Source organism: Phyllostomus discolor, chromosome 9 (assembly GCF_004126475.2).
Source record: "Phyllostomus discolor isolate MPI-MPIP mPhyDis1 chromosome 9, mPhyDis1.pri.v3, whole genome shotgun sequence".
Lineage (NCBI taxonomy): Eukaryota > Metazoa > Chordata > Mammalia > Chiroptera > Phyllostomidae > Phyllostomus > Phyllostomus discolor.
Window position 1 is genome coordinate 27,341,229 of NC_040911.2, and position 25,990 is coordinate 27,367,218.

Here is a 25,990-nt window from a genome sequence, read left to right on the forward strand (position 1 = left end):
CTGGGTTTCGTTGGCTGGACTTCATCACTGACCGTGGTGTGTGTTTCCACAAGGACACACATAATAGCTGGTTGTATCTCATTTCTGTCACATCAGCAGCTCTTGGTGCTCAGGACCTACATCCACTAATTCATTAGGGGTTGCAAGACCATGATATTCTAATTCTAACACTCCTTAGCTAGAATTTTTTATATACAAAACTTCACCTCAACTACTGTTTGATTATCCTACACTTCACATTAGATGCAAGATAAATACGGATTCTAAAACAGGGGTGTCAAACTCATTTTCACCAGGGGCCACATCAGCCTCATGGTTGCCTTCAAAGGGCCGAATATAATTTTAGGACTGTATAAATGTAACCACTCCTTAACTAGGGGCAAGGAGCTCAGCACAGCCACTGGGTATAAACAAGGTGCCGGGCCGGATAAAACAAGGTAGAGGACTGGATTCAACCTGCGGGCCTTGTGTTTGCCACTTGTGTTCTAAAACTTTACCCATTTTCAAAATAAGGTGCTGGACATTAGTATGTTCCAATGATGAGCAATCTGTTGGGTTTATTTTTTTTCTAGTATCATGATGAACTCATTAATACAAATAGCTGATGTGTTTCAGTTCATTGCCATTATCATCCATATTGATGCTTATATTGTCCCATCTTTGGCCAGCCAGTGGGACACTCTTCAACATGCTTTTCAGTTCTTTTGGCAATAATCCCAGTAGTGTTTGATAGCTTCCTTGCTATCTCTATATGAGGTTCCAAGTTTATTTTACCCATTTCCTACTCCAAACTTAGAATCAGCTATTTCTCCAAAGAGCTCTGATTCCTTTCAATATTTTAAGACCACAATCTTGCTGCCTTTGACGCATTTTGCTAATGGCTTGATCATTGCTTTTCCTTTGGATCTAGTCCTTTTCCATAAACAGAGCTAGAAATATGCTTATTTCCTTGTTTGTTAAAATAATGTACAACATGGGTTCAGTCTGATTCTTCTAATTCAGGAATACGGTTTTTAACTTAACCTCTTCTACCTTTCTATCTTCTTTCTCCTGCACACCAAGAATCCTAATCCCTGAGAACTCTAAGAATGACAAAATTGCAATAACACACACACGCATACCCACCCAAACATACACACAGTCTCGGAATAGCAATCCCAACACTACCGCCACCAACATGATTATTGTAAACATGTAAACAGTTCATTTGTGTGTGTGTGTGGTTTCAGATGCACAAATTACAGTGTTTTAAAGTCACTTAGAATAGCGCTTCTCTGTGTGGTTCTGCCACCCACTGCATACTCAATGAGGTGAACACAGGGTTTGAAAGGAGGCAAAGCTGACCACCAGAAGCAGCAGGCAGAGGGACTAAATGAGTTAGGGTGAGGAGCATCATGGGCATGGCCCTCTGGTGGCACAGCGACAGTCCAGCACTCCTGCAGTCAGGGATCCAAGTTAGAGAGGAGGGCGTAATGAAGGGTGAAGAAGTTGAGCTTCGTTCACCTAAGGAACAGGGATACACAGATGGATACGTGGCAAGTGGAACTTTGGGACAAGTAATTAGCCATGAAGCACTGACTAAATTAGAGACAGGGAGGACTGGAGACAGACATCTGGTAGACCATTTGCTCCACCCAGCCCATTCATCTGTTGCTTTAGTGGCACCGGGTACTGTGCAAGACCCCAAAGACCCAGCAGTAGAACCCAAGGATCTCCCAGGTAACTAGACTCAACAAGCGCCCAGATGTTTCCTAAGTTTTATACTTGACATAAACTGTACATGACAGAGGACATCAGAAGTATTTGGAGGGACCATGACTGCGGTGATGGGTCATTTACTTAAGGGAGAGGCTCTTTGACAAAAGGAGAGAGTAGGAGGGAAATGGAGAGACAAGAAGAGTGCATGTGGGGTGGCAATCATTCTGAGTTAAAAGGATAGGCCCAGGGGCAAAGGTGCAGAAGAGAAGGCACAGTTTGCTCCTGGAATGCAATCATGGGCGGAACTTACGATGCAGCCAAGGACAGCGAGGTGTGCATGGCAGACAGACCCAGAAGGGCCTGAATGCTGTACTGAGAAATCCAGAAGTAATCCAGAAGGCTACGAGGAACCAGCAAGAGAATGGCTTCCTCAAACCCTTCTGGTGGGAAGTAGATAAATGGACTGAGCTGGGAGGACCAAAGGCAGGCGGTGCCCATGGACAGCTGTCATCATTTCCCCAGAAGAAACAGCCTGACCAAGGAACACCCCAACCCCCAGGGGGGTTTTCCTGAGATGTGCACCCCAAGAGCAGTGTCATGATAGGTATACACTGAGACGAACTGACACTGAAAGGGGACTGTGAGTAAAAGCATAAGAGTGTGGCTGAATGAGTCTGAGGAAGAACAGGAGGAGATCACATGGATGGGACAGACCATTGACCCGCCTTTTTGTCTACTCCCTCTTGGACAGGAGGACACTCATGATGGGGACTGCCATTCTAGCTAAAATGATCACTGGCAAAAAAATCTTTTATCACGTGGGTAAGACAGGAACCAAAGAGAAGTGGACTTTACCCTAGAGTCCAAAATCATAAAGGACAGACAATAAACCCACAGAGACACAGGTCAGTGCCAATGCCATCTCCTCCATGAAGCCATCTCCAGATCCTGCCCAGGCCTAGCAGCCTCGTTCTCCTCCCCTGGCATCGTCCCTCTCCTCTGCCCTGGCATGTGGGTGACAGCCCTGGAGCTCATCTGCACACCTGTCCCAGCTCTCTTCACTAAGCTTGTGACTTCGTCAGGGCAGAGACCTAGGGAAGACTCAGGGGAGAAGGACGAGATGGGTGTAGAGAGACACTGGCACATGAACAGGGGGCACATCATAGCCATGGGGTTTATTACAGCAAAACAATGGAAATGGGCCAAACCGTCTGCCAACAGAAGAACGAACAAAGCAACTTGTCCTTCATTCATACAAAGTGCGATATTCACTCAGAGCTGCGCCAGGCTACCTACACCATCCCACTTTCAACAAGTAAGATGGAGTATGGTCTGTGCGCCGTGATAACATAGAAATATAATTAATTCAGCAGAACACGACATTGCTGGCAAAGAGTCACCATTAGTCAGGAAACACGCATGTGCATGGTAACATTTAACGATCAGCAGATAGGGACCTGGGGTGGGGCAGGGAGAAGATGGTTGGTACTCAGGATCAGAACACCAGGCTTCAATTAATCTGTGGTAGGTTTTTCTTTATAAAATTCTAAAGTAAGTATGGAAAAATGACTTAATAAAGTTGTCTTTACTTATTATGTTTGAAATAGTTGATGTGGTAAAAATAGTCTCAACTGGTATTTTGACCTAATTTACAGTGTCATCTAATGAGACCTTTCTGTAATCAATAAAAGGTATAACCTTGTCCCTATCCCATTCCACAGCAATACAAAAACAGAACCGAAGAACCATTTTTTCCTCTCTTACCTGAAATATCTGCTTCAGGGAGAAAAGGGCCCTTCTTAAATCTCGTCCACTGGAGTTGTACAGCTTTTCTGAAATAAAGAAACAACACATAAAATTAATTAAATGGACTCAACAGATGGTAAAAACATGGAGAGGATCTGAATGATCACAGAACCTCCACTCCAGAGATGAGTACACCAAACCCATTTCATTTAGGATTCGGACCTCGCCTCCAGCAGTGCAAAAAATAATCTGGACCATTATAGGGGGCAGGCAGTGTGTGGGGGGAGCAGGTGAGTTATAGACAACGATGCCCTGGTTGCACCCTCGGCCACCACCCTCCCTCTCTCCAGATCTCTGTGACCAGCTATTCACAGACCATTACACTTGATGGTTCACTATACCCGAAACATTGACACAGCTAAAGCAGAGTCCACTCCCCCCCCTACCCTCCCCCTTTGGCTCACGGGCGCTGTGCCACCACACTCTCTGCGGCTGGGCTGAGGAAGCTTCGCAGAGCCTCCCTTTCCATGGGGCCTGAGGGCCACCTCGATTGACCCAAGGGAAGCACAGCGGCTCTGAGGTCTGACTGGCTCCTTCGATGCCAGGAACCCATCCTCGGCTCTGGCCGTACCTGAGCCCTCACTCAAAGATGGGCCTGACTCGGAGGAAGGCAGACGGAGGAGCCTTGGCTCAATACTCTCTGGCTCAAGGCTCCTGCCAACTAATACAACCCCACTATTCCGTGGGTCACATTTAACACTTACTAGTTAGGCCAGGCCTGTGTGACTCATGAGGTGAACTTGACCCAGGACTGTCCTCCAGCGGTCACAATGCAGCAGGATAAACAGATGAGCAATCCACAATTACTAGTTGGCTCACAAAGTGCTGAGGGCACACCGGAGAAAGGGAAAAGCCCGGTTCTCCTGGTGTGTGCGGGACGCCTGGGAGAATGGATTCGGCTCAGCTTCCCAGAACCCAAGTGCGGCCCTGACTCAGGTGGCTCAGGGGCCTAGGGTTGGGGTCCTGACACAGGGTGCTACACTGCCCCGTTATAAATCAGCCAGCACACTTCCTGAGCCCCTGCCAGGCACTGTCCTCAGCACTGGGGGTACAGTGATGAAGAATGCACTGAAGTAACAGCAAAGACTAGGCAATCAGACGGCCTGCATTTCAAAGCCAGTGTCACCACCTACTAGGTATATGACCATGGACCAGCACTTCACCACTCTATGCCTTGGATTACCCATCTGTAAAATCTGAATAGATAACAATAGATTTAGAGGAAAATGGTTTTCGTATTACATCAAATACTGATGTGATGGAGTGAAATGCAAAATTATTTTGAATATTTGGATGAAATATAAAAGTTCAAAGCAATGCCATGCTGGTAGCCACCCATCCTCTGTGGGGTAATGGGCAAAGCCACAGGCAAGTGGCATGGACTTGAGTGGAAGGGCATCGAACATGCAGATCTAAAAGAGTCGGCAGAGTCTAGTTAGGGGGAGGATATGCCCACTTTGCACAGTGCCTCTGGAAGTGAACAAAGTCCCATATCAAAGGTTTGACATCACAGAGTGTAGGTGGTGCTCAGCATATACATGGCGAGGTGTTCTCAAAGACAGCATCGTGGACATTTTTCCTTCTTCCCATCCACTCTCCAGACCAAGGCTAGAAGGATTGGGTGAAAATGACCCCCTGATGATGTCACTGCTCCCATTTAAACCCTTCAGTGGCTGCTGGCTGCACTGAGAATGAACTCCCAAATCCTCTGCATGGCCCATCCAGTCCCTGGCCATGCAGCCCGGGGCCTGCCCCCACTGTGCTGCACTCTCTGGTGCTCTCTCCACACCTTGGGCGGGCCGGCCCCTCCGGACTCACAGTGTGCACACAGCTGGTGAGATGCTGAGGGGGGTGGTGTCTCCCAGCAAGCCCTCCTTAATGTTGAACCACCGTGGAATCCGCCACCTCTAAATACAATATACAGCCCTTATTAATTATGAAGTTTCAGTTAAGAGAGAATGTATTGCTTTCCTGACAACAAGCAGCTGAGCAAACTCCAAAGGAATCAACCACCCAAAAACTGAATATCTGATTCATTAGGAACCCTAAGGAAGGAGGCCTGAGGGACTCAAGCCCACTCCTAAAGTCCATGCATGGCCTTGAAATACATGAGTAATAAGTAAACAGAGTGAACTACATGCACCCCTGTCAGAACCCAGGATTCCAGGGATGATCGCTTCTTCCAGTTTCCAGGGCTAACATCTCAGAATTCTCAAATCTCAGAGAAACACGCTTTGTTTTTGGCTAGTAACACTACTAATAAATGAGAACAAAGCTGTCAGGAGCAAGCATGGGGCTACATATACCCTGACAAAGACTGGCAGATTTTTCTTTTGCAGGAAGAACATTACTGGGAGAGAGCACCTTTGTATAAGGCTACAAGGCTTGCATTAGGCTTTCTTGCTGTGTACCACCAGACACGCAGAAATCTATCTTAAATGGATTCTCAATATCACTTTTAGTTCCTAGCGCTCTGTCATGGCTTCTGACTCATGGGAATGATGGTTGTGTTCTGATTGTTAAGGTTCTAGTACTTGGTGCTATAGTTGAAACAACTGGTTTTTTAAAACAGGATTAAGTATTATTAGAAAATAAAAAGCTGAGAATGACTTAACATTTCGTGAGGGGTTTTTGCATCTATATTCATGAGGAGTATTGATCGGTAGTTTTCTTGCAATGAGGTTGACATTGAGGCAATGCCGACCTCAAGTTGGAAGCATTCCCTGCTTTTCCACTTTCAGAAGGAGTTTGTGTAGACTTGGTATCATTTCCTCCTTCAACGTCTGGCAGAATTCCACAGTGAAGCCACCTGGGCCTGGAATGTTTTGTTGTTGTTGGAGGTTTTCAACTATAAATTCAATTTCTTCCATCAAGATAGGGCTTTTCCAATTATCTGGTTTTTTTTTTTCTTGAATGAGCTTTGGTAATTTGTGTCTTTCAAAGAATTTCTCTATTTCACCCAAGTTATTAAATGTATGGGCACAGAGCTGTTCACACTATTCCCTACCATCCTTTTTGCTGACTGTAGCAATTTCTTTTTTATCTCTGATATTGGTAATCTGTGTCTTTTTTCCTTTTCACTTGGTCAATTTGGCTAGAGATGTATCAATTTTATTGATCTTTTCAAAGGATCAGCTTTTGATTTCACTGTTTTTTCTACTGCTTTTCTGACTTCTAGTTCACTGATTATTTTCTCCCCTCTGCTTGCTTCTGGCTTAATTTGTCCTTTTTCTGAGTTTCCTAAGATGGAAACTTAAATAATTGATTTAGACCTTCCTTCTTTTCTAATATAATACTTAACGCTATAAATTTCTAAGCACTACTTTAGCTACATTCCACAAATTTTGATATATTGTGTTTTCATTTTCATTCGGCTCCAAATTAAATGAATGTTGAATATTTCATTCACTTCAAAGGGGAATAACTTCATCTTGTGACTTTTTTCGAACTATGATTTATTTAGAAGTACTGTGTTGCTTAACTTCCAAATATTTGGGAATTTTCCAGGTAAGTCTTTTTTTATTGCTGTTCAAGTACAGTTGTCTCCATTTTCCCGCCACCACTTTCCCCCCAACACCCCAATCCTACTCCCCTTTGGCTTTGTCTCTGGGTCCTTTATACATGCTCCTTGATGACCCTTCCCCTCCTTTCCCCTGTTACCTCCTTCCCCTTCCCCTCCCCTCTGGTTACTGTTAGTTTGTTCCTTATTTCAATGTCTCTGGTTATATCCAGGTATCTTTGTTACTGATTTTTGGTTTAATTTCTCTATTGCTAAGAATATATACTTTATATATCAACTATTTAAATGTGTTAAGGTTGATCTTATGACCCAGATTTTTTTTTATCTTGGAGAATGTCTAATATATACATAAAAATAAATGTATATTCTACCATTACTGAGTGGAGTGTTCCATAAATACCCAGTAGGTCAAGTTGAGTGATAGCATTATTAAGGTCTTCTACCCTTACTGAATTTCTGTTTACCCGTTCTAGATTTTACTGTGAGAGGAGTGTTAAAATCAACTATTATGGTGGATATGCCTATTTCTTCTTTCAGTTTTATGAGTTTTGCTTTAGGCCCTTTGAAGTTCTGTCGTTAGCTTCACTCACAATTAAGGTTGCTGTGGTTTTCAGGTGAATTGATCTTTATCATATGTAATGTCTGTCTTCATCCCTGGCACTATTCCTTGTTTTAAAACCCACTTTTCTAATATTTTCGAATACTAACATGGTCAGTTAGTGTGTGGTTAGTGTTTTCAGAGTGTATCTTTTTCCATCCTTTTATATTTAACCTACCTATGTAGAGTTTCTTGTAGATATGGTTGCAACTTGTTCTAATCCCACCTGACAGTGTCTATCTTTTGACTGGTCTGCGTGCACTGTTTTAACGCCTGTGACATCACAAACCAACACCTCTGTGGCACTGAGCATAAGGCCCTCAGGGAGAGCGGACAGTGCTGCTCCCTTTGATGAGAAACGTCTTTGTACAAATGCTAACAACATCTTTGAGGGGAAACAAAAGACTCTCCCCCTTCTTTTTTGCCATGATTTCAAATTAAAACAAACTAGAATTTCTACTCAGGGAGTAAGTACTTTGCATTCCAATTCTCTTTAATTAAAAAAAATTCTTCGTATTCACCCTGGCCAGGTGGCTGGATTGGTTGGAGTATCATTCTGTTGATTCTGTTGATTCAAAAGGTTGTGGGTTCGATCCCCAGTCAGAGCACACACTTAGTTAGGTTGTGGTTTGATCTCTGGTCAGGATGCATACAGGAGGCAACCAATCAATGTTTCTCTCTCTATAGATTCTCTCTCTCTCTCCCCACTTCCTCTCCCTTTCTCTAAAATCAATGAAATATATCTTTAGGTGAGGTAAAAAGATATTAATCATTATTTAAATAATTGTTTATTCTAAACAATGATGAATAGAATAGTTTGGTTCCCAAATAATAATTATTTCTTTTATGCAAGAAAATTATCACTACAGACCTGAGGGATTCACAAATTTTAATGCAGTTTTGTTTTTTTAATATCAAAGCTTATATGTTCAGCCAACCTATATAAGAATTTATGACTTCCTGCTAAATGACATGTAAAACACTTTGCTTTTTAAGTCCAAGGACTATAAACCACTAGGCAAGGGTCAGGTCAGAAACCTTCCCATCAGGCATCTAGGTGGTAGGGTTTTTTTTCACCTTTCATAAAAGTGATGCACAGTGAAGTTTCATTTTTATGGACCAAGGCACCCTCTCCCAAAGCATCACAAGCCTTCCTTTTCCTAGGCAATCACAATGTTCACAAATGTCATTGGCTGGTCCCTGCCCTGTATGAGAACAATGCTGGAGTTGCCCACATTGTGGTTAAAATTAACATGACCAAATACTAATTCAAAGAGATATTACTCTAGAAGACTGATTTTTGAAAAATATAATTGTAAAATGAAATCATAGTGTTTAATTAAAACAAAATTGCCATCTATTTTAAAGACACAGTGGTACCAAAAGGCCTCTATACCCTACCTGACTTGTTCTGTTGATTCTAATGTTTATTTCTTTTTGAATTATAGTTGACAAGCAACATTGCATTAGTCTCAGGTGTACAGCATAGTGATCAGGTGTGTATGTGCCTTAGAAAGTGAATCGCCAGGATAAGTCTAACAACCATCTGTCACTGCACATAGTCATTACGACACTACTGACTGTATTCCCTCTGCTACACAGTACATCCCCTGACTAATTTTATAACTGACAATTTGTCCTTCTTAATCCCCTTCCCCTTTTCACTCCTGCCCCACTCCATGCCATCTGACAACCTCAGCTTATCCTCTGTATCTATGAGATTATTTGTTTTATTTCATTTGTTCACCTGTTTTTGTTGGTTTTTTTTTAGATTCCCCATAAAAGTGAAACCATGGCATTTGTCTTTCTCTGTATGACTGATTTCACTTATGTTCAGCCATGTTGTCACAAACAGCAAGATTTCCTTCTCGTATGGCTGAGTAATATTCCACATCTTATTCACCCATTCATCTATCAATGAACAGGAAAGCTGCTTCCATATCCTGGTTATTGTAAACAATGCTGCAATGAACACAGGGGTCCATATATCTTTTTAAAGTAGTGCTTTTGTCTTCTTCAGATAAATACCCAGAAGTGGGATTACAGAGTCATATGGTGGTTTTCCTTTTAATGTTTTGATGACTCTCCACACTATTTTCCATAGTAGCTACCAATAGCGCACAAGGGTTCTCTGGTACCCCACATCCTTGCCCGCACTTATTCTTTGTTGTCTTTTTGATAATAGACATTCTGGCACACTGAGATCTCATTGTGGTTTTGATTTGTGTTTCCTTGATGATGAGTAATGTTGAGCATCTTTTTACATGTTTGTTGGCTGTCTGTATGTCTTGTTCTATTGATTCTAACATGCATTTTAAGAGACACCACTGTTTCCCAAGAGGTTAGGAAGGATTAGGGATGAAGGATGTTTGTAAATGACATATAATTTGTCATTTTATGAGAGGCACAATTCCTGCTGGTGGAAAAGGACCCAGCAGAAGTTCTACCATGTCAGATATCGCAATCAAACCAAGGACTACTGAGAGCCCTTTGATGTGGCTCAGGAGCAGCCTGCATAGGCCAGGGGAGAAGCATTCCCTCCCACAGCCTCGCTCCTGGCTTCCTACTTGTAGGGCTAGCTACGCCATAGGTTTTGTAGTCTGCAGCTGTCACTGCTTGGGGATACTCTGAGTACAAGGACCTGAGTACTCCATTTGTGTGGCATCCTGGCTCACCAAACAGAAAGTTGGACCACCACAGTTGTATGGCCCTCCCTTTCAACTTAGACTAGATTGTGAAGAGCTTACCTAGGAACAGACTGTGGACTGCCAACTTCTGAAGGTATGCTTGATGTCACTCATGGATGCATTTCCTATTGAACGTCAATCACTGCTTCTTTAGAAGCAGCCTGACTATGCAAGATTCAGATATGATTCTCAGCCCTCTCTTATATGGTGAATCTAAGGCTTCCTAAATACAGGATGACTGATAACCTTGGTGCTTCCTTGTTCTGCCATCAGTGGCTGCAAACCCTGCTCTCTCTCTCTCTCTATCTCTCTGGGTCTTATGTGCACATGTCTGTGGACCTGTGTGTACAGATGCAGGTGCACATTGGGCTTCGGCCTGTGGATGATGGAGCAGAGCTTGAAGGTCCGCTGACCCTCCGCCTGCACCTGACACACTGTGTAGACAGTGCTACTGGGTCCCACATGACAAGGGAGGAAATTCCATGTGTGCACATTGTCTGAAAACCAGGCAATGCAAAAGAAAAAAGACCCCATGTGCAGAGAAGGGGGAGGGGCCCGGAGCCCACCAGTCAGCAAAAGGGCAGCTCCAGAGACTTCACCTGTATATGAACTTCACACTTCTCCCAGGAGCTCAGATATTCTCCCTTCTCCTCTTTGTCCACCTCGGGTAGGAACACATGCCAGCGAGGTTAGTGCAGCTCCCTCCCAGGGGGCAGTGCAGGGAGAAGGGGGTTCCTGCCGCCCCAGGCTCAGCTTGAGCGCACGAGGAGGGAGCATCAGGGAGAAAGGTGTCTGAGTGAAACGTGGGTCCCTTCCTGGTGAATATCAAAAGGCACAACAGCAAAACCCAAAGCAGAGTCCTCATGTGTAAAATGGGGAGCAGAGGTGAAGGGATTGAGAAGTGTAGATTAGTAGTTACAAAACACTCACGGGATTATAAATGCAGCATAGGGAATAAAGTCAGTAATACTGTAATAAGTACATATGCTACCAGGTGGGTATTGAAAATATAGGGGGAACACTTTGTAAAGTATGTAATTGTCTAGCAATTATGCTGTGTACCCAAAACTAATACAATATAATATTGAATGTTAAAAAAAAGTGGGGCTGAGATCAGGTTGGAGTCCCCAAAGGTTTGTCATTCTCCTGAACCTTTGAGACTGCCAGGTGCGAAGGTGTGTAAAGAAGCCCCCTTCCGGCCAGCACATCCCCCAGGGAGTGGCCAGTAGCTCAGGCTGTAGAAGATCCTTGGAACAGGCAAAGCCAGCAGCTGGGGGGACGCTGTGGGGGGTCGATTATATATCCAGCATAGCTTGTGCTTGGCAAATAAATGAATGTGTGCATTTATTCTCCTACCCTTTCCAAGTTGAATTCACCTTAAGTACAATCATTTGCATGGCATTAGCCTTTGAGTAAAGGGCAATTAAGAGCCTGCATTTGGTGGGGAAAAGAGATGCAATCACATCATTTGTTAAAGTCTCCCTAACTGCCCTCCCGTATTTTCTCTCCACAGTTCTTGCCTTTTACAATGAAACATGGTCCTTTAAGAGATGCAATTAATGTATTACACTCTAAACTAGCTTATAACAATGTGGAGTAGAGGGCAAGTTAGTTAAAGGCCACTGGGACCCAGTCCCACTCTGCTGTTCGGGAGGAAACCTGCATGGTCCACAAACACCAGCGCTGAAAAGCCAGGCCAGGGCAGTCCGAGCCTCCCGCTCAGCCAAGAACTCAATGAAGAAAACCTTGGTGTGTGGGGAAAGAAAGTCCAGAACATTGGAAGGAACCAGTGAAAAAATTAGGACCAGTTTACATCAGCAAAAGAATATGGAAGGGAGGAACCCAAGGCATCCGTGAGCGTATCAAGGGAAGTGGGGGCATGAAAGATACATCTAGAATAACATGCTTTCAGGCCGTTAAATCACTGACTTTTTAAGACAAACCATTACAACAACCCCTCTCTCACCAAATGTCAGACACATTAACCAAGTGAACTTGGACCAAGGCCCTGGGGACCCTCCTCTGCACTGGGAGACACTAACTTTCCTTTTACTCTCAAGCTGCTAGGAAAGACATCCCATTGAGAACGGGGATTTATTCCCAGGCAAAATGCCTGTTCCTGTATTTAAAAATCTGTTTGCACCAGTTACAGGCAATATAACCACCGTGATTTTTCAGGTGCAGCCACGAGACGTGAATTTTTCCTTTGCCAGGACACATGACATTTGCTTTTCAGACTCATCAGTGAGAGACAGCTGGTAAGGACCAGCTCTGTGGAATGTGACAAAAGACAGCCTGCAGAAAACTGGTGGCCAAATGTGGGTTATGCTCCTTTCCCTGCCAGGAAGCCCACAGCCCAAGTTACTGTCAGCACAGAGTCAAAGGAATTCCACTCTGGAAACTCTTCCCAGGGATTCAGACGTGCCGCACGACACACGGGGGGACTGGGAAGTTCGCCCGCTGCAACCTGCAGCTGCTGCTTTGCTATTACATGTGGGTACTTTAAAGGGAAAAAAAGTGGCCCAGGAGAAATTTTATTTTCCAGTGAAAACACTGGTTGGTCAGATTTTGGAAATCATCCCTCTCCATTGATTTTTTAAGCTTTTGGAGTCACAGATTCATTTGAAAGTCATAAACAAGCCATATAATGATGGTCAGACACACAAAATGTTCATGTTTCCCTTGGGCTCTCAGGAGATTCTCAGCACACGAAGAACCCATTGGCTACTCCAACATCTTCGTTTCACAGGGGAAGATACAAAGGTCCGAGAAGTGACATCACTGCTGGCCCCAGTACTGGCATTAGAGGCTGGGGGCGGGGAGTAACTGAGAAACACTAGTGGAAATGGAGTCGGCCATATGCTGTGTTTGTACAGTAAAAATAATCCCGGGTCCACTGAGAGTCGCTCTTATCCGAAGCACAACACGAATGTCCCCACGCAAGTTCAGAGAGAAAAACGCACACATAGAAGAGCAAGGGCCTTTGTTCTGGAGACCTGGCGAGAAGTGGGGGTGATGATAAGCGGGACTGGAGGTAGCCCTGCCCCCCAAATAGCCAAGAGGCAGCCCATGATGACAAGTTTGTGAGACCTGATGAGACAAGCCTGCTTAAGAAGAGCTTATTTAAACCCAAATTCTCTTGGAGTATTTCATCACACTTGAAATATTTATTTGTAACATAATCCATATAACAGTCCTTTATTGATTACTTACTAAGCAGGTATTATGTTGAGCACTAGGGTTACAAGGGCAAATGAAGCCAGTCTCGGTCATCGGAAGAGCTGACAGCTGATGGGGGAGGCAGACACGTCCTCACATAACGCCAATGCCGTGAGGGATGGTAATGGCAACACCCTGGGGCCACAGAGGATGGTGTGGAAGAACCTGGGAAGCTGGGCCTGAGAGCGGAGAGCCGGACGAGGCGACGTGGAACGGAGCCCAGGGGCTAAGTGAAAATGAACTGCAGTGAGCAGCGCTGTGCAGAGGGGAGGCTGAGGAAGAGAAGAGGGCAGTGCGCAGCCCGGGCAGCAGCAGAGGAAAGCAGGATGCTCAGAGAGGATGACCACCTCAGCATGGCCATGCGCCAGCAGGTCGTGGCAGCCGGAGTATCAGGCTGGGGGCACGGGGAGAGTCTACAGAGGGAGGGGGTCACGCTGCCATGCCGTTGAGTCTCCACCTCTGTCTCACAGGCAGTGACAGAGGGTTCTGAGGGATGTTAAGCAGGGATCTCATGAGACAGGGTTTTACCAAGTTCACTGCCAGCATGGCCAGCCAGCGCAGGTGGATTGGAGGACAAGTGGATAGGGGCAGGAAATCAGTTAGGAGGTCTTTGGAACCGTTGACGCAAGGGATGAAAAGTCTCTGCAAGAACAGTGGTGGAGGGGGTGGGGGGAGGTGATCCTAGGGAGATTTAGGGATAGAGCTGACTGTGGGACACAGGGTGGGAAGGACCCCAGAGTTCCAGCTTACTGACTGGACTTGTGGGCAGGCCACTCACTCCCTGAGCAATGGGGCACTGGGGAACACGGGCAGTGCATGCCCTGAAATGGGCCCCTACGAGTATTCCCAATGACTACATACAAAGAGGAGGTTGAACATTGAAGGAGGCTGATACAGGGGAAAAAATGATTTGAAATACAGTGATAGAGGAGAGCTCTACAGACCCTCTGAACCACCAGAAAGACAAACAAGTGGGTCCCAGAGCAAATGAAGCCTGCAGCATTGCAGGAGGCAGACGTGGCAAAACTGAAGCAGCCCAAGGTTCTTCGGAAAAGACAGTAATGCTGACAAAACACAGAAGACAGCGGGAAAAGAGGAAGACCAAATATGAGATAGATGGACTCCATAAAAGAAGCCACAGGCATGAGTCTATAGGGGCAGAGCAGGGCTGGCGAGGGCAGGACATCACTTGTTCATAGAGCCGCCAGGAGCTGAAGCCAACTCAGTAACACGTAATACCCACAGAAGAGCTAAATGCCGTCCTGAACCTCTGGGGTCAGAAGACATCTCATGTCCCAGGTTGGAACAGGGATTCCCGCTTCTCCCACCATGCCCCTGCCTGGGTGCCAGACCAGCTCCTCTTGCAGACACCCTGCAGACACCCTGCAGCCACTCAGCCCTCTCTGAGAAGCGCCAGTACTCACCCGCGTTGGAACACTCGCCACACAAGGCAGGAATGAGTTCTGATGATGGCGCTGTCTAATGTTTTAATGTCCATTTTTTCACCCTACAAATCAGCCATGATTCTTCATTTTTTATACAGTGTTTCTCTAAATATTCCCAACATGTAATGATTCTTTTGCAGTTCTACAACCTCATGAAACTGTAAGCTCCTTACTGTCAGGGCCCGTGAATAACTTACCTCTCTAACCCCAGTGCCTAATATCTCAATAACTAATTGATTAACTGATTGACCAAGTTGACTGTGAGACCTGGAAATAGAACCTGGGAGGATCACACATCTTCCAGGTTCCTACTGACCCCAACACCTGGCCTGGTCACAACTTTATGGATTAACCAAACCTAAGAACATTCTAGAGTATCTCCTCCTATGAATGGGCTCAGCCCCCAAAGCCACAGCCCCATTCTGCCATGTCCTTTTGGCCACACTGCCAAAGAAGACATGAAAATCATATCCATACTCATGACTGCCAACACTTGGAAACCACCAAGATGTCCTCAAACCAGAGAATGAATAAACAAAACATGGTGCATCGCACAACGGAACACTCTCCAGCAACAAAGAGAAACGAGTTACCAAGTCACAAAAAGATGTGGAGGAACCTTAAATGTTTATTATTAAGTGAAAGAAGCCAATCTGAAAAGGCTACATACTGTGGGGTTCCAACTAGATGACATTTTGAAAAAGGCACAACCACGCAGACAGCAACAGGATCAGTGGTTGCCAGGCAGAGAGGAAAGGATGAACAGGTGGGGATGTGGGTTGGGGGTGGGCAGTGAAACTATTTTACGTGATGCTCTAGTGCTGGATACATGTGATTATATGTTTGTCCAAACCCATAGAATGTACAACACGCACACACACACACAAAACCCTAATGTAAAGTATAGACTTCTTGATGATAATGTATCAATATTGGCTCATCAATCACAACAATGTATCATCACGTTCATGCAAGACTTTAACCTCAGGGTGGGGGTTGGGGAAGGTTGGACAGGTATAGGGAAACTGTTACCTTTTGCTCAATTTTTTTCTGTAACATTAAAAGTGCCTCCCCCCATAAAGTCTATTTTAAAAACTCATCTCCGAAGGTGAGCCCACAGGAAGTGAGAGGCTGTGAGCTTGCAGATTATGAAGGACACTGCTCTCTTTGCAACCCCCTCTGCACCTGTGCGGCCCCTGGCCTGAGACTTTCCCTGTGCACTTAGGACACCTCCCCCACCAGAGCCAGCTCTCATCCACGGCGTTTTCTCCAGCCCCTGGCAGCGTCGGGCAGGGGGCCAGTGCTCGGTACATGGCTGATGGACACACGGAGAGAACTTTTAGGACCCTGTCCATTCCAGGGTGTTTCTTCGTATCCGTCAGCAGACAACTCTGGCTCTCTCCTTCTTTCCTGCCTTCAAACACTCACTTGCCGCTTGTTGAGTTCCAAAGACCAAGCCAGGCAGGGGAATAAAAAAAGACACAGAAGGCATGCCTGGTTTCATGAAGCTCAGAGTGGGTGGAGCAAACGACGTGTCAGCAGAGGACAGTGGGCACTATAGGCATTGTAATTGAGAGGAACACTGGAGAAGAACAGGGTGGTGACAAAACATAGGTGCCACCCCCACCCTCCCCTAAAGTGGCCAACAACCTCCAAGGAGCTGTCGGCCAAGAGGCTGCACCAGGCTTGAGATTGTAGGAATTTGAGTGCGGTTGCTTGTCTGTCATCACCATCTTGCTGAGCCGCACCCAGCTTCCCAGTCTGTTGCCTTGGAAACCACTCTGCCCCACTCCTCACCTTCACTGAGGAAAGCAGCCCGGGCAGAGCCATGTACCTCTGGGTCTGAACTCATTCGTAGGAAACGTTCTCCCTGTCCGAGGGAGCTGCTCAGCTATGGCCCCAGGAAAGTGCACTTCCATCTGCTCCTGGCTTTGCTAGAACAAAAGCATCCCTTCTCAGAGGCCAGGGGCTGGGGTCATCCAGTGCAGGACACTTAGTGAATTGAAATTCTGTTTAAAACACGCCTTCTTTTTTCCAGGGATCAAAGAGTGGTGGAGAAGGGTCCTCAGAGACCATCCAGTCCTGCCGCCTTCCTCTGCAGAAAAGCGGAACCTCTCCCCCAACCCTCAGAGGCCTTGCACATGTGCCAAGGGAGGTCAGCTCTTGGGGCGCTGCCCCTCGGAAAAGGCTGCTGACCCGGGAATCAGATCATTAGCATCTGAAAAGCGGCAGAACCACTCAGAGGCAGCCGGTGGTGTGGCAAACAGGTGTGGGGACCTTTTACTACAGATGAATGCTGCAGAACTCTGCTCCTGTCTCTCTCCCACCCCCACACACACCCCAGTCAATACCTCAGCCACCTGACCTTCTGCCTGCTCCCTCTCCTCTCTACAGTTTCTTCGTCCTTTGTTCTCTCCTCCCCTAATTAGGAATCTGGAGAACCTCAAAATATTTACTTTATTTATGGGCTTTTATCATCCCTTTCTTTATTTTAGAATTAAGTTAAAACATTTAAATGTACGGGTTCCCCCCCAAAAAAAAATTACATATATTTCTCTTCCTAGTCCTCTACACAACAGCAAAGAAACCACACTGCCTGCAGGCTTGCTGGAGGGCAGGGTGTTTCCCCCTGACGTGGCCACAGAGCCATGGCCAACCACTGCCTGCCACTCAGCCCTTCTCACCCCTGCTGGCCAGGCTCCGAGGGAAGAGAGGTTTTCTGAGCAAACCGGCTCATTTTCTCTTCTCTCAGCTGTTCTGGAAGCACCCAAAATCCCAGGTGGCGTCCACAGGAGACCATCCCTCTCGACAAAGTAGGAGGCCCAACTCTGCTTTTCTCTTCAAGGAAAAAATTTAAGAGAAGAGAACCATCCCAGCAGCAGGGCTAAAGATCATGCACCCACCCACCAGCCCCTGAGGAACCACATTGAAACTACACAGCCTCTTCTCCAGGCACTGACTGTAGCCAGGACTTGCTTAGACTTGGCCTCAGCAGAGCCCCCCACTCTCCCAAGCCTCAGCTCCCAGAGGCTGCCACCCTCAGGCCCCTGGTCTCCTCCCCTGCCTGCCACTGGGGGTGCTGTGCCCCTTCACCTGCCCTGCTCTGCACTCCCAGCTGGCAAGGTCCTCAGCCTGCAGGACGCACTGCCCTGGTTTGCACTTGGCCTTCTGCATCACACTCCGAATCACCTTGGACAATACCGGCATCTAGACTCCTAAATTGATGTTTGCCTTTCAGAAGAGATTCCTCTCTGTGCTTCGGTTTCCTCATCAGTAAAACAGGATTGAAAATACACTCTCCAACATTCTGAAGTGATATGTTAATGAACACTAATGCTGGTAAGGCACTTGGCACATTTTTGTACTCAGTAAAGAGTCTTTTTCATTCTCTCTCCAACCCCACAGGTTTCCGTGATGTTTTTTAATCCTCACCTGAGGACATATTTAGAGAGAGGAAGGAAGGGAGATAAGCATTGAAGTGAGAGAGAAACACCCATTGGCTGCCTCTTCCATGCGCCCCACCCAGGGACTGAACCGCAACTGGGAATGTGCCCCAACAGGGAATCAAACCTGCAACCTTTCAGTCTATGGGACGACACTCCTACCAACTGGGCCACACTGGCCAGGGCTCCGAGACATTCCTAAAAATTAGCCAAGGCCCTCCACACAGAGATAAGTCAGGCCTGGCATGGGCACTGCACTCCGGGCTGGGCACCACATCTTGTCCCCTGTCAGGTCCTTCCAACTGTGCTGAGGAGGTCACCTGAGCTCAGACAGGCCTGGCTGGGCTCTGCGGGTGCCTCTCCAGGGCGTGACCACTTGCTGGAAGAGATGGCCTCTTCCTTCCTGGGGTCAATGACTCTGACAGGGAAAATGTTCACCATCCCTGACCTAAACACTCGGAGAAAAAAGAAGTGATAGGTCTAATCCCCGGAGAGAAGATAAGGATCATTAGCTGGGGTCAAAAGGGAACAGTTTGGCATCAATCATGTCACTGAGCCGAGAAGGCAGGACTCGGTGGTTCACCTGACCCACCCCATGGGGCCGGGCTCTCCGGGTAAGTGTTCTTCAAGATGGAAACAGACATTAAGCCACAGCAAGTAGCCTCAGATGCACACAAAACTGCATCAGAGAAAAAGATTTTTAAAAATCTCTGATTAAAGTTTATTCACCAACCAAGAGGAGGGGTTATATCAGTAAAAGAATAGAGGGTGGCATTTTTACGGTTAAGTACAGCAGATCTGAAATATTGATTTTCTCTTGTAACAAATTCACATCTGAAATGAGGGTTTCTGCATGTTGAAAAGACAATCTGCACCCCAGTTCTCTCTGACCTCGGCATGCTTTCCCTCCGGGTTATTTCCAGGTTGTGCCAAGGAGAGCTAAGCCCGGGCTGCCATGGAATGGCGGCGAGTTGTCACAGTGAAGATGCAGGATGACCCGACTGTGACTGCTCGTCCCCTCAGTGCTAACAGCAAGGTGAGTCCGACACGTCTGAGAACGTAGTTGGGAAACACTGCGGGTGTGGCGGACATCCATTACAAGGCAGAGGGCCGGAAAACCCAGGGTTAGAAGACTCAATGACATCAGTACGGCGTCCCCACCCCCGACCTATGCTCAGGAAATAAATCCCAGAAACCTCCAGTGGGTGCCTGAACCGTGGACAGTGCCAGCTCTATACATATGCACACTTTACGACGTCTCTTAGGCACATCTGAATTGCTAGCATCACCACTCTCGTGCTTTGGAGCCGTTATTAAGTAAAATAAGGGTGACTTGGACACAGACACTACAACACCCTGCCGGTTTGTCTGATGACCAACACAGCTAAGTGACCAATGGAGGGTAATGCACAAAGCACGGATACTCTGGACAAAGGGATGGTTCATGTCCCAGTCGGGACGGAGCCAGACGCTACTCAGAACAGTGTGTGATTTAAAACGTATGAATGGTTTATTTCTGAATTTTTCTACCGCGGGTAACTGAAACGGCAGAAAGCAAAACTGCGGATGAGGGGGCACATTGCTGTCTTCCTGACCAGAATATTTTATCACTATTTCCTAATGAGACGGGCGATTTGCCTAGCTATATCCTCCCACTGAGTAACGAAGCTGCAGAAGAACAGCATGGAGAGGGGGGCTTGGGACTCCAAGTCACTTGCGGGCAGTTACTTTATGAAGAGGGCATTGCACCCGGGCCTCAGAGATGAACAAACACAGTACCCCGGCAAGGAATGTAGAGTCTAATAGGAGAGACCCACCAGGAGATACATTCAGTTTATGCAGGAAGCGATGAAACAGGAGGGTTGAAGAGGGATTGCCCACCCATCTGGGGAGTTCGGGGAGGCTTCCAGAAGCCCAGGATCCCCAGGCAGACTCTGGGAGGATGACTCAGAGTTACTCAGGTAAACGAAGGCAGACAGATCTTTCCAGGCTGAGGGCACAGAGGCAACAGATCTCAAGAAGTGAGAGCAGCCGGTACTGTTGGGGAACCGTCGTAGTCCTGCAATACCAAGGACAGGAGCCACGAATGGGCAGCACCCCTTTATTTCTATCAGACACGGGCTGATTCCTGGAACAGACATCGGTCCCGTTCTCCGTAAGTGTGCCGAGCACTGTTTTCTGATATTTACCTAACTGACACCGTGCCACCAGCTCTGTGCTGAGTTTCAGGTTCACTCGATGTGGATGGTGCCTTGTGATGGTAGTATCTTTTGTTAGCAAACTAAAGCACCCCAACAGTATCCCTGCACCTGCCTGTACAGCCACTTCTCCGGAGCGGCTGCCTCTGACTTCCTTTCCCCTCCAGGGTCTCTGCCTCCGGAGAAGGAGCTCTACACTGGAGTCCACCTGCTTCACCGGAGTCCCTTCATCGGCAAAGCCCTGGGGCAGCCCTGGGTTTTCAAGTAGTGGTGAGGAGCGAGGGCCAGGAGCAGCTCAAGTGCGGACTATGGACCACGATCGGAACACAGGAGGGTGTTCTCTCAGTGCCCCCACCATCAAGTCAGCTGCGGCTGAGCCGAGGGGGCCTTCAAAAGGAAGAGTCGCAGCCTCTGGCCATTGCCAGGAGACAAGCAGAAGGGCACGCCCTTCTAACACTGCAACGCAGTATCAAATCTCCGTGAATCGCGAATCGAGGCAGGGGTAGTGAGTGAACTTCTGACTGGTACAGGACAATGGTCAGGACACGGAGGTGGGGGAGGGGGGTTAAAGCACCTTTGCAAGAGGAGAGTCCTCTTTGGCTGCGGCAATCTCCCACCCATTCCCCACTGCCCAAGCTCTGCATACATCACCCCTGGAAGCCGACGGCAGCCCCCTCCTTCCCAAGGGCAGATGTATCTCCCACAGAAACGCAGGTGAGTGATAGAGGCAGCTGGAGGAGGGGCAGGCTCGGCCACACCCTCTGTGTGATCAGGGCCGTGAGGGGGGCGGCACTTAACGGCAGAACCAGGAATAGGAAGCTGCCCAGGGTGGCTCCGTGTGGTGCCCCCAGTGTGGTCTCCCTGGGGCTCTGCCCTCGCTGCACACAGACCAGAGCCACAGGCATGGAGAATGCCCTCAGTAATCTCTGTGGTCGGACAGCAGGGCCCCAGCCTTCACCACACCCCCGGGGGGCCGGAGCCCTTTCCTCAGGAAAGGGACATGAACACCCGTCATTATACCACACTTAGAGGCGCCCTCAAACACTGACTGCAGATAAAGGTGCCATTAGAATAAAACCAAGCTGCTTGCTGAGCCCAGACTGCTGCTCTGCACTGCAGGGAAGCAGAGTGCTGGTTCATTTCCTCCGAGCCTGAAACATATGAGGAGGCCTGTTTTTATATTCTCACTGGGACCTAAGACTAGATTTTTAGCATTGTTCCACCACTTAATAACTCCCTTTAGAGTATCTTTAAGCAAAGTCAGCCTTAAGTGAGTGAGGCACTTTTACCATCCTCAAGAATCAAATCATTTAAAGAGCGACCCTTCCCTGTGCAGCCCCATACGTGGCACGTCAGAGAAGGGCACGGCCATAGGCAACCTTCTACTGCAAAGCAAATCATCAGAAATGTGGGCCACACGTTTTCTGTGATGTACATTATAGGAACTGGACCACTGAACAGAAAAAGATTTCCAGAAATCAGCAACAAGCGGCAAGTGATGAGAGACACAGACAGGCTATACAAGAGGGACGCTCGTGACTAAGAATTATCCACAGTTGCCATTGTCACAAGACATGGTTTATTTTAAGATAGACCAACATAAACAGCTGATTCGTGGGAACTTTATTTTTTTTTTATTGTTCAAGAAGGTCATTCTTTATTTGATTTCTAGATCAGAAAGACTTTTCCAAGCACCAAAACACTGGAGGATATACTAAAGTAAAAACTGCTAATTTAGTGCTACATAAAAATTAAATTTTTTTTAAGGTTCAAAAAATGCCATCAACATACAGGGCAAAGCTTTGGAAGGAAACACTCCAAAAACGTGACCACAAGTCCGAGGGTGAGAATGTAGGAGAGTTTTACTTTCTTCTGTGTGATGATCTATGGTGCTTGATTTTTTTTTTTACCAAACTTTTTTTTCCAGTAAAACTGAATTTTAAAAACCTATTTGTTGATCATTTGCATCTCCAATTTTGAGAATTGTCCATTTGTGCCATCTGCCCATTTATACAGTGGGATCTTCATGTTTTTCTTATGAATGGTGAGAGTTCTACTTCATTTTCGAAAATATTTTCCTAGTTTCTTCCACTTTCATTCTTTATGTCAAGCTTCTTTTCAAAATGATCTGTGGGGCCTTTAATCTTTTCACGCTTGGACGTGCACAGAGGTCACCTGCCCGCGGAGTCGTGGAGCGCAGACGCGGGTTCAGTGGGCCTAAAGTCAGCGGCTGACGGTGTGCGTCTGTGCCGAGCCCACAGGTCCCAGGACCACCCTGGGAGAGCCATCATGGACCTTGGGGCATCTCGTTAATGCCTTAAGACCGAGGTGCCCGGCCTTTCGGCGTCTCTGGGCCACACTGAAAGAAGAAGAGTTGTCTTGGGCCACACATTAAATACACAAACACTAACGAAAAATGATAGGGAAAAAAAAAAGATCTGTGCATAATTCTCATGATATCCACTACCAAAGATAAGCAAAAAAGTCCTCCTGTAATAACCTTAATGATGCAGAAGTCCTTTCGATAATCTTTTAAAACTGTCCAGCAGGTCCCAAGTTTGTGATCACTAGTATAGAAAATGTACATATCTAAGTTATAAAACTTAGTAATAAAACTGAGGGATGTTTTAAGTAAATTTACGATTTTGTGTCGGGCCGCATTCAGAGCCATCCGGGGATGGACACCCCTGCCTTAAGAGTTCGAAGGAGAGGCTGACCACCAGGGAGACCCAATTAGAATTTGAAGGAGCGCACGCCAAGGGTGGCTGGCACCGTGCTTCTCACGCTGCTCTCTAAACTGACTCCCCAGAGCTCATACACCGGCACCAGGGATGAAACACACTGCTTCAGTGGCAAAATGTCCTGGTACTCAAGGTATGTCACCACCGGCCAGAGAGGCCGGGGCGCCTCCACCCTTTCACTGCAGTTAATCTCCCCGCCAATCCTTTGTTGGAAAAACGGGGGAACTTAAAACCTTCCCTGCTCCTGTGAAAATACTTGGTAATGTATTTTACCAGCATTAATTATGACTTTTTTCCACCTGGGAATAAAGCAAAACAAGCCAGTGGGGCGTGCACTCCTCTGACACATGTGATTTTCACACTCAGTAAATAGATTAACTAATCTATTAAAACACACACCCCAATGACAGGCTGGAGGAGTAAAGAGCAGCTGTGAACTCACTACCACTTCTTCTTTCTCACTGGAAAGACACTGGTTGGCTGTGCTGAGTGGAGCCCAGCTCACATCTGGGAGCTTTGTTCACATCTGGCTGTGCTGACCCAGACTGCTCCTGTCTCTCCATCAGCCACACTGCTGGCTTGTCCTCGGGTCAGGGAACAGACACTAAGCACCTGGGTCATTTTCAGTGACTGGCATTCAAACCAGAGATCATACTACCTGGCAAAATCCCACATTCTTCCAATCCCCCCTCCCCAAAGACCAGTCCTCTCAGGCCACTCTGGACGTGGGGTGGGGGGGCGGCATTTGAAGTGAGGCCCCACCTCTCTTCCCTGTATTCTGAGTTCATGCATCTGTTTCTGGGGAATGAGTGCATCTAGCTGGTTCAGGGATGAGCCATTGGGGCGCTTGGCTGTCGTTGTTACCTTGAGTAGAGCCACGCATTCTAAACCTGGGAGATAGTCTACAATGTCCTGTGTCTCTTAAATGCTGACCTTAGAATAGTCAATTCAGTTCCAGCCAACATTTACTGGACTCCACAAAGTGTGAGAGAAAGATAAAAAAGGAGCCCACTTGCTCCCAGGGAGCTTGTAAACTAAGTGTGGAAGCAACCACACAAAGTCCAATATAAAACAGGGCAAACTGAAAGCCTCAGGTGACTGCGGCAGAGACCTCCGCAGAGGGACCAGGGCTCTGCACCCGATGCCCAGGCTATAGCCAGCGGCCCGGCTCCCCGCTTCTCTCTCCTGTACCCACAGTCTCATCTGGCAAGACTCCCTCCAGCCCTTTCTGCCCACTGCACTGCCCCGCCCTGGTCTATGCCATCATCCCTCCCCTGGGTCAAGCAGTGGCCTGCTCTCTGGTCACCCTGTTTTTTCCTTTGTCCCCATTTGATTCACAGCCTCAGATCTTTAGAAAACACCCCCTTCTGGGTGCAATCATCATGGCTATTTCGAATCCCTGACATGCACTCAAATACACACATTTCAGAACCACTTGCCTATTGTTCTTCTCCTAGCATTTATCACTGTCACGCTGTATTTCCCGTGTTTACTTTGCTTACTGTCTGTCTCCCCCACTGCAACGGAAGCCCCACAAGAGCGGGCAGGCGTGCTGCACTGCTCTCTGCATTGCTCCCGCCCCAGGAGCTGCAGGGCTGACAGACACACAATAGGTGCAGAACACACTTTTGAGGAGTGAATGAAAAAATCCATACCCTCCTCCCTCTCCCTTTTATCTTATGAATAGGGTGTGTAGAGCCTGTTTCCACCCCCCCTTCTTTTTTAAAATAATTTCTGAGAGCTTAGAATAACTCTCCGGATCTTTAAGTGTCAGACACACCCACCTTCTGCCGAACTCCTTAAAACTCCAACCCAGATCCTGTCATAAAATAGTAATGAGCTTCCTTCATGTCATTGTTTGGAATTCAGGAAACATGAATTAATTTGTTCTTCCTTTCAGCCAAATTAATGGTAGAAGCTGCAGGTTCGGAAAAACTGCCTCTGACTTGGGAGTGTAAGGACGTTTTCTTTAGTGAGCAGGAGGGGAAGGAATGCTGTTGAAAATGCCAGCCACGGGATAAAAATACGTACGTCTTCGGTGGTTTGTATAAAAATTGTTTTCTTTATTTCCAATATTACTGTCCATGTTAATTGACTTGGGAAGCAGTAATAAAACTAAAATTTTTATCACGCGCATTTTAAGTTTATTTTGTGGTGCGCTGTAATTCAAAATAGGAAGTTTTGCATCTGTCCATGGTACCGGCAGAACACCAATGCCCCCGCGTTCAGAACCACGTGAAAAACCCTCTGTAGCAACCAGCGGGGGTGGGGACGGGGTGAAAGAAAAAATAAAAGAGAGAAAAGAGTGGAGGGTGTTGAACGCTGCCTCCCAAAACAGCAGTTTCTTCCTTTTTCCCAGCCACCTTTTACAACTTGAGGAAATTTCGTAATCTCAATAGAGGGACCGAGTGTTAAGACCCACTCCTTTTCTTTCCATTGTCTTCTCCCAAACCCTGCAGCCCTCGAGAGAGTTCTGGCTCGCTTGAAGAGCTGGGTCCGAAAGGAGGCCTTTCAAGGGTAGATTACAGCTGACTGCAGAAATTCCTGGGGCCATTTACTAAGAAAAGAGAGGCAGAGAGCAAACACAGCGCCCACAGCGGTCCTGCCACTCCCCTCCCTCCTTCAGTCCTCTTGC

The 25,990-nt window shown here is 46.9% G+C and overlaps 1 protein-coding gene across 16 annotated transcripts in view; it reads right to left on the bottom strand.

Moving 5' to 3' along the window:
* FHOD3 (formin homology 2 domain containing 3) overlaps positions 1-25,990 on the bottom strand; it is a 428,661-nt gene that overhangs the window by 237,708 nt on the left and 164,963 nt on the right. For all 16 annotated transcript variants that reach the window (XM_036009142.1, XM_036009140.1, XM_036009138.1 and 13 more), the window contains exon 4: positions 3,463-3,530. In XM_036009142.1, the coding sequence (XP_035865035.1) occupies positions 3,463-3,530 (68 nt within the window). The remainder of the gene's footprint in view (positions 1-3,462; positions 3,531-25,990) is intronic.